The sequence below is a fragment of the Meleagris gallopavo genome, chromosome 30, assembly GCF_000146605.3.
Source record: "Meleagris gallopavo isolate NT-WF06-2002-E0010 breed Aviagen turkey brand Nicholas breeding stock chromosome 30, Turkey_5.1, whole genome shotgun sequence".
In the NCBI taxonomy this organism is placed as follows: Eukaryota; Metazoa; Chordata; class Aves; order Galliformes; family Phasianidae; genus Meleagris; species Meleagris gallopavo.
In genome coordinates, this window is record NC_015040.2 from 4,220,527 (window position 1) to 4,228,480 (window position 7,954).

Consider the following 7,954-nt stretch of genomic DNA (forward strand, 5'->3'; position numbering starts at 1 on the left):
CCCTCCTCTCCTTCCTTCTGCAAAAGCACTTTGGGATGTTGTTTCTTATCTTATTCTGTGGGAGGAATACGGGCATCCTGCTCCCCAGCCATTCTTGTTTCCTTTCATTGCTCATTCTCCTTTTCCTCACTCTCAAGCCTCTGCAGGAGGATCCGTCCTTTTACCCACACGTCCCTTTGGGGTGCTGCTTTGAACTACTGACAAACCAACACTTGTTTTTCAGGGGTCTGCTGACGGACACAGCTCACGCCTTGCCGGCTGCAGGAGATGCAGCATCTAGAGATGGTGGTGGAGCCTCCAGAAGATCACAGCACACAGCCAGAGCTGGAGAAAGTACAGTGTATCGTCTGCACAGAATGCAAAGGGGGTCCTTCCCTGGTCCCACATGTGTCAGAGCACGAGCACCAGCACATGCCTCCTTTTCCGGCCCCAGCAAAAGACAAAGCCAAAAATGGACCCTCAAAAGATTTCCTAGTGTACCTCCATTTTCTTCTTCATCTCACTGTGCTGGGAAGCACTTGGCTTCACCCTCCTCCCCAAACCTTTGTTTTTAAATGCAACAAAATGTCTTCCTGTGAATGTAAAACTCTTTGGATGAGGGGAAAATAAAATCGATTTAAAATCACAGCTGCTGGGAGTCTCTGGCACACACACACACTGTCTGCTGACATTTTCTGTAGCTCTTTTCCCAGTGAAATCTGTCTCAAGCAGAGCCCAAGGGGGCAAGTAACAAATCAGTTGCCTGGTACTGGAGTGATTTTTTAACTACAGGTCCAACACAACTGCACCGGGAACCACAGGGCTACTCCCAAGTGGATCGTTAAACAAAAAGGGTTGTTTGTTAAAAGGTAGAGGTTTTTAGGGACTTGTGATTCAGAACTGACCTGGGTTCACTGCATATTCAGACCTAGTTTTCTTCGACAACCAGGAGAGCTATTGCCTGGTGCTCCTCTGGGTACTGTGCAGTCGCTGTTTGAGCTGGGAATTGCCTGAAAGATGAGAGCTTTGCAGGAGGAACAACACTCGTTCCTCATGCTTTCCATTCCTTTTTCTGCTTTTTCACCATAACCAGAATTTTAAATGTGTTTATGGCTAGGAGCTCCATCCATTTCATTCCAGCCCAGACCAATCTGGGCTGCCATGTGCACTGCAGGCGCTGATGGGGCCAAGCCTAACAGCTCACTTCCCTGTCTGATGGGTTTCCCAAGAACTGCTTTGGCCACCAGCACGAAGCACTCCTTTCTGTCTGCAGTGGGCACGTTGCTGCTGGGAAGTCCCATTCGTCAACAAAAAGAGAAACCAGCACCATATCAGTACCCAGAGGGAGATGAAGGAGCCACGTGATTGAAGAAGACCAAAAAAAGAAGGGGAACATTGGTTTCAGGGGGGTGACAGGAACGTTACGTGACCCTGCCATAGCAAACAGCCACCAGGTGATGTCACAGACCTGCAGGGATGATGGAAGGGTGTTGCTTAGCAGCTGCAGACAACAGAACAGGGGCAAGTTGTGTCCTGGGAACCTCCAAACCTAAGGAAAACCAACAGAAGCCTCCAGGGCAGAAACTGATCTCCATCCTACTGTGGCTCTGAGTCATGGCACAGTGGTAACACCCAGTGGGATAATTCCTCTGTGACTGTCCCTTACATTCCTTCTTTGGTACCAGCCTGGAAATCTGCTTTCAGAGCTACTCGGCTACATTCAGCATGAGTCTTCATCTCCAGCTTCTTTGCCTTGTGGCTGCCACCTTCATCTACGAGGTTGCCATTGCAGAAGCCTTTGGGCTCGTGGCTTACAACGACAGCTCCGAATGCGTTGTGTATAAAGCCCTGCCCGCGTGCTTTGGGCCGCAGCTGCCAGCAGAAGGGCTGGTGGGACATTTGGTAAGGGCAGTACCACCCAACGCCTGCCATACGAAGCTGAATCCCCCAGCACCAAGGAAGGTCTCTGAGAAATACATTGTGCTCATCCAGGGGTGTGATTGCCCTTATGCTGAGAAGGTCCTTCGTGCCCAGCAGGCCGGGTACCAGGCTGCAGTGGTGTACAACGTGGATTCAGAGGAGCTGATATCCATGATGTCCGATGACAAAGAAATCCAGCAGCAGATTGAAATACCATCACTCTTCACTGGAGAATCTGTCTCCCTTCACTTGCAAAAGACTTTGCAATGTGAGAAAGCGGTGTACGTCAGACTTATACCGCCCAAATACAATCTATGTCTGCACCAAAGCGGTGAGAAAATGCTGCAGAGCGCTCGCATCTTGTCGAAGTTTAGAGACATGCTCTACATCATTATTGCCATGATCTCAGCTATGGTTGGCATAAATTGGTGGAGGAATGCTCACAAGATCAAGCTCTACACATACAGGCAGGGTGACAAATATGAGATCTGCGTGATCTGCATGTCTGAGTACAAGGAAGGGGATCTCCTGAAGATCCTGCCCTGTTCCCACACCTACCACCACCTCTGCATTGACACCTGGTTTGACACCCAGAGCAGGAAGAAGACCTGTCCCTTCTGCAAGCAGCAGGTGAACCTCTGCAGGCAAGCAGACCTGCTGCGGCAGAGGAGTGAGGATGGGGCTGAAGAGGAGATTGAGGAGGAGCAGGGTCATGATGATGACACATTCAGAGATTATTATGAAGATGAGTGTGTAGAAGAGGAGGGAGATAATGAAAGCATAAATGGAATGAGAAGGTTTTGATTCCCTGTATGACATCACCACCTGAGCTGTGAGTGGGATAAGTTATCATTAAACCAAGCAAAGCTTTTCCTGTGCTTTCCCTAAGCTCTTGCTCCAGGCTTCTATTGGGAAGCAATTAACACTGCAGTTTTGATTCCCCTCCTCTGGTCCCCACAACAAAAAAGGTATGAATTCACAGCTGGAAATATCAGAACCTCCTTAAGCCAGGGCAACAGTAAAGAAGCTGGGATTTAAGTACCTTTGGTATGGGGGCTTGTTAACATCTTCTAGGAAATTTCCTCAATTCCTTCCCAAAATATCTGTGCATGGATACACAACCACACACCGAATCCCCGAGTGCTGCCCAAACACCCTGGGTGAGATCTGTCCCTTGTGTTTTGCAGCCAGCAGGAACCATTTCCCAGCCTGACAAACCACAGTACAGAGAGGAAATAATAATGCGGCATGCTAAAATATAAAGATGAAGCAACTTCCCCTCCCAAAGCCCAGCACCCATCACCCAGCACACACAAAGCCCAGCACCTCCCATCACCCAGCACACACAAAGCCCAGCACCCATCACCCAGCACACACAAAGCCCAGCACCTCCCATCACCCAGCACACACACACGCCGTCCCCACACTCTGGGTGGCTCAGCACAGCCCTGCAAAGGGTAGCACAGCCTTGAGCTGCAACAGCAGAGAAACCACACGGGAAATACTGAGGGCACCTGGAGCACCATCTCCTCAGACAGGGGTTGATGGCAATGGGAGGCTGAGGTGTTTATGGCAGGATGAGCTGTAAACAGCAGGTGGGAAGAGGGTGCAATGCTTCTGAGTGCAATTGGCCGCTTGCGCCTGCTGGCACAGAGGCTGACGTGGCAGTACAGGTAACCTACCCAGGTTGTTCCAAGACATCATCCAAATGTTCCCCGGTGTCTTAAGGGCTGCTGGATTTAAGTAGGAACATGATGCAAAGAGATCATTTCCTCTGGAGATACACCAGGCACAGCAGTACTTTTTGGATGGGCTCTGAGTTTCCAGCTCCGCTTTCCGTGTCGCTCCTGGGACACTGGGTGGCTCTGAGACCCACTGCAGGTGGGCACACAGACAGGCACAGACTGCACGGGGGGTGCAGAGCTGGGAACGCTCACACAACCACTGCTAGCATTTAATCTCATGTAAGAGAAAGCAATAAACCTCTCAAAGAAATGCCTAAAATTAAGGAAGTGAACAGCTCTAAGATACTGTGACCGAGGCATCAAACCTTCACAGCTGTGTAAATACCAAACACCCAAATCAAAGCCTCTCCTCCAGCTATAAAACAGCCATGGCAGTGCCCAGGAAGCGGTCTGTTATCAGATCACTCTATTAGGACCATGACCAAGACGACCACTGTGGCCAGCAAATAACACCGCAGCCTTGAAGTATTTTCCTTTTCAGTGGCCACAGTGAGACTCAAAAGATTTTTAAAAGACCGTTGGGAAAGAATCATGCTGTGGAACCGAGCAGCACAATGTCTGCATGGAAATCATGGTGATTTTGGAAAATAACAGCCCCTGGATTACTTGAGTTCCTTTAAGTTATACACACAGTGTATGGGCTGGGGAAAATCCATGAATAAAGGTGACTTCCACAGATAAGCTGGAGCTGGATCTGCCGCTCCTGCCTGGGGAAACCGGGACAGCTTCAGGTGGGAGCGGAGAGGAAACCACACTTTCAGAATTCCTTTCGCAATGGAGAAGTTTCAAATCAATTTCTCCTGGAATGAAACTTGACAGCCTCTCCAAGGACTCGATGGAAACAAGTCTTCCAACTGAGCTGCTTCATTTCATTTGTGGAACAAATGGGGAAAAATGATTTTTAAGTCAGTTCATAAGAAAAGTCCCCTCTGGTGCAAAGTGTGCAGCTGCCTGGGAGCCCCACATCACTGCCAGTGCTGAACGAGGCCCCAGAGGTGCCTGGGAAAGCAAAGGCAGCTGTGTTCATCCAGGAAGGAGATGCTCCTTCAGAGGGTGATTAGCACAGGAAGTTCATTTAAGTGCTATGAGTTGCCTTCTGGAAGTAACTCTCCTGTCAGCAGCTCTTAAAGAGATGGAAATGACTTTGCTGGTCTGCACAAATGCCTTCATCCACTGCTGAGCACCTGAAGCTGACCCAAATGCTCTCCTGGGCCTATAGACCCTGCTGAGATCAGTGACCCCATGTCCACAAAGGGAAGGAGTAAAAGCGAAGATGTCAGCAGCGCTCCCATCTCAGCACGCTCACTGCCCTCGTTCTCCCTCAGCTGAGTCTGAAGAAGCACGGATGCTACAAAAGGCAGGGAGCAGGCTGAAGAGCCTCTATTGCAGCTGTCTGGGGCCACAAAAGAGCCGAACCAGGCTGCTGTGTCCCCCAGCACCCATCCCAGGGTTGAGGGAGGAGAGGTAGAATGACAGCCCTGAGCCAGGTGGTTCTGGATGATCTCACAAAGCCACGGTGCCATCCAGCTGCAGTGTGCTGGGCTGCAGAGAATCTCGAGGGGGAATTCTCTGGGATGGATTATTCATGAGCAGAGATGAGATGATTGTAGTGCCCTTAATATCTATGAATTTTTTTCCATCTTCAAAGTGGCACATGCTCTAGATGGGTTGAATTTTACTGAAATGGGTCAGTAGAAAAATAGATCCTTCTCACAATGCAATGCTGCACTGCCTTCATTTAAAAAGGAGAGAAAAAAAGGAACAGGATCTGGGTAAGAGAGCAGTGGTTCACTCCATTTAATGTTATCAAAGCCTATCACACTGAAAATCTGAAGTATGTGCCATAGTAAACGTGACCTCCAGCCCTACAGCTGTCAGATCCAGTGCCCTCCATCAGCATTAATGGCACTGCTAACACAGCGAGGTTAGCTCATTGCCGGGGTGGGACACGCAGACCTTGGAGCCTCAATGAGGATTATTAACTTCTCCAGGGGTAGCACTATCCCTGTGTTTAAAATAAAGTAGAACAGAGAGCACCAGAGGGAAAAGGAGAAGGAGGGCTCTGGGTCCTGCTGGGGCTGAGCAGTTGGCCGTGCGGATGTGGATGGGGCTGTGCATCCCCGTAGGCTGTGAGTTAGGAGAGGGGAAACGTGGGGGGATGAGCTCTGAAGATGGCCATGCTGGGAGGCAGGCCTACAGGAGGATTCTCGTGGAGTTTCGACAAATCCAGTCCAGAAAGAGGAGGACTGAGGGGGAAGGGGAATGCAGCCTCCTGGACCAGGTAGGAGCAGCTTGGCAGCAGCCAAAGACATGATGGACCCTCAGGGAGCCCTAGGAGGAGAGGAGCTGATATCTGCTCTGCAAAAGCACCTATGGGAGACCCATGTGAGAGCACCCAAACACCGTGCTTAAAGCAGCTGCCAGGAGCCCTCCTACTCTCAGCGAGCTCCTGGCCCCATAAACCGAGCTCCGCTGCACAGACTCTATTAAGCAATAACCAGGTTCCGGCACGGCCGCAAAGAATGACTTACTGATCTCATTTATCAGGGGGGTCTTTGCAGTTTCTCTCACGTTTTATTGCCGGCCTTTTTCGTGCACAAACATGGTTCAGTATATTGCTGGGAGAGTCACCAGACTGTGACCCAGAGGGAAGCAGCTGACGACCCGGCGCTGGGAACTATTGACTTAACCACCAGAACGTCGATGCTATAGATTACCAGGAGCAATTAGGGGGGCTGACTCCCCCATGTGCAGCCATCCAGTGCAGACATTTTCCTCATGCTGAGAGCCAGCACTAAGCCTTGATAGCATTTAAAGAACTACTTTGAGGGTTTAAGTGAGATTTGAGTGATCCGTAGCTCCTGTGCAGGCCAAAGGTAGGAATTTCAACCTTGAGCACTCAAGTTTAATACCTACTGTAATTAAAAAGAGAGCACCAACTTCCCCACAGCACAACCCAGTTGACATCGATAGTGTTGCAGAATCAGAGAGCCTTACCTTTGATCTCCATAATCCAGCTGAGGAGGACATGAAGGACAGAACGTGTTTGCCTATGGGCCAGGAGCCTCTGCTACCCAAAGGCTGCAGCATGAAGCCCTCCTTCCCTCCTAGGGCCGTACTTCCCACACCATGGCATTGCAGAACCCATTTCCTGTGATGTCAGCACAATGTTCATGTACCACATTTTCACCACAGGGCCATCTCACAGCCCCACCAGCACACCAGCATCCTGCAGCCGTGCTCCATCCTGCTCTAAAGGCCCACAAGGTTCCTCTGTTGCCCTTCCCCAAATATCCTGAGCATACAGGGATGTGCTGCTGGCTCTTTGTAGCTCTTAGAACCTAAGAGCTATGACACTCTCAGTTCTTCCTTTTCTCTCCAATCTCCAGTTCTCCTCCTCTTGCTTTTCCAAGTGAAGTTTTCCCACCCCCAGGTTCTAAAGCCCACTTCTCCCTTTCACCAACCCCACTGCTTTCCTCTTGTGCTTATCATATCCCCTTCTCCCTCTCTCACACCCCATGGTGTTCCCCTCTCCTGCTAGCGGAAGGTTTCATACGTGCCGTACCAAATGAGGTTACCCCGAGGTGCCTTTGCACACAGCAGCCTGGTACAGCTAAGCCAGGAATCCAGCTCTTGGGAGTAATCTGCAGAGTACGGCTGGTTATTAGTCACTACAGTAGAACAATCAACACAGTTTCTGTGATGCAGTAAGATGGATTGAAGCTACTTAAGAATACAAGGAAATGGGATCAGCACTTGGGGAAAAAAGTAGCTTGACTCACTAAATCCGCTTCTGCTATAGCAGCTCTGAGCTCACGCATCACTGTTTGCACACAGCAATGCTGCAGCATGGATGCTCACAGCTGACATTGCTGGGCCTGGATGGGCAGAGGTCAAACCCATGCAGGGAGCACTCCTTATCCCGAGGGAAACACGTGCCAGCCCCGAGCTGCACAAACAAGGAGAAGATGCAGCTCTGCTGCGTTGCTTCCATTCCTTTCTTGTTCCTGGCAGGGATCATACCTTTAGTCCATGTCTGATTTTGCAGTAGAACAATTCTGCTTTTTTGGTACTTTTTCGCTTTCAAACATACTTGGAAAATAGAGATCCAGCACTTCCCATTGCATCTGCACCAAGACCTGAGCAGACTGCAAAGTCTCCGAGGCTTCAAGCTACCTGTGCTCCTGCTTAATCACAAAGATTGATTCCACACCTCCCGTAAAGAGATGAGGCGTGATCTCGCACAAGGCTCCTTCCCTGACCCAAAAAACATTATTTCTCCACAAATCTCTTCCCTCGCTGTAAATCAG

General features: G+C 50.0%; 1 protein-coding gene across 1 annotated transcript; it reads left to right on the forward strand.

The window, feature by feature from the left end:
• Positions 1–1,500: 1,500 nt before the first annotated feature.
• Positions 1,501–2,787, forward strand: LOC100540970 (E3 ubiquitin-protein ligase RNF13-like). The gene has a single exon (XM_003213329.3). It carries the CDS (start codon positions 1,705–1,707, stop codon positions 2,701–2,703), a length of 999 nt encoding a protein of 332 aa, XP_003213377.1. The 5' UTR covers positions 1,501–1,704; the 3' UTR covers positions 2,704–2,787.
• Positions 2,788–7,954: the final 5,167 nt, after the last annotated feature.

What these genes read in the sequence shown, in the direction of transcription:
- LOC100540970 (XM_003213329.3), top strand. Translation starts at nt 1,705, where the DNA reads ATGAGTCTTCATCTCCAGCTTCTTTGCCTTGTGGCTGCCACCTTCATC.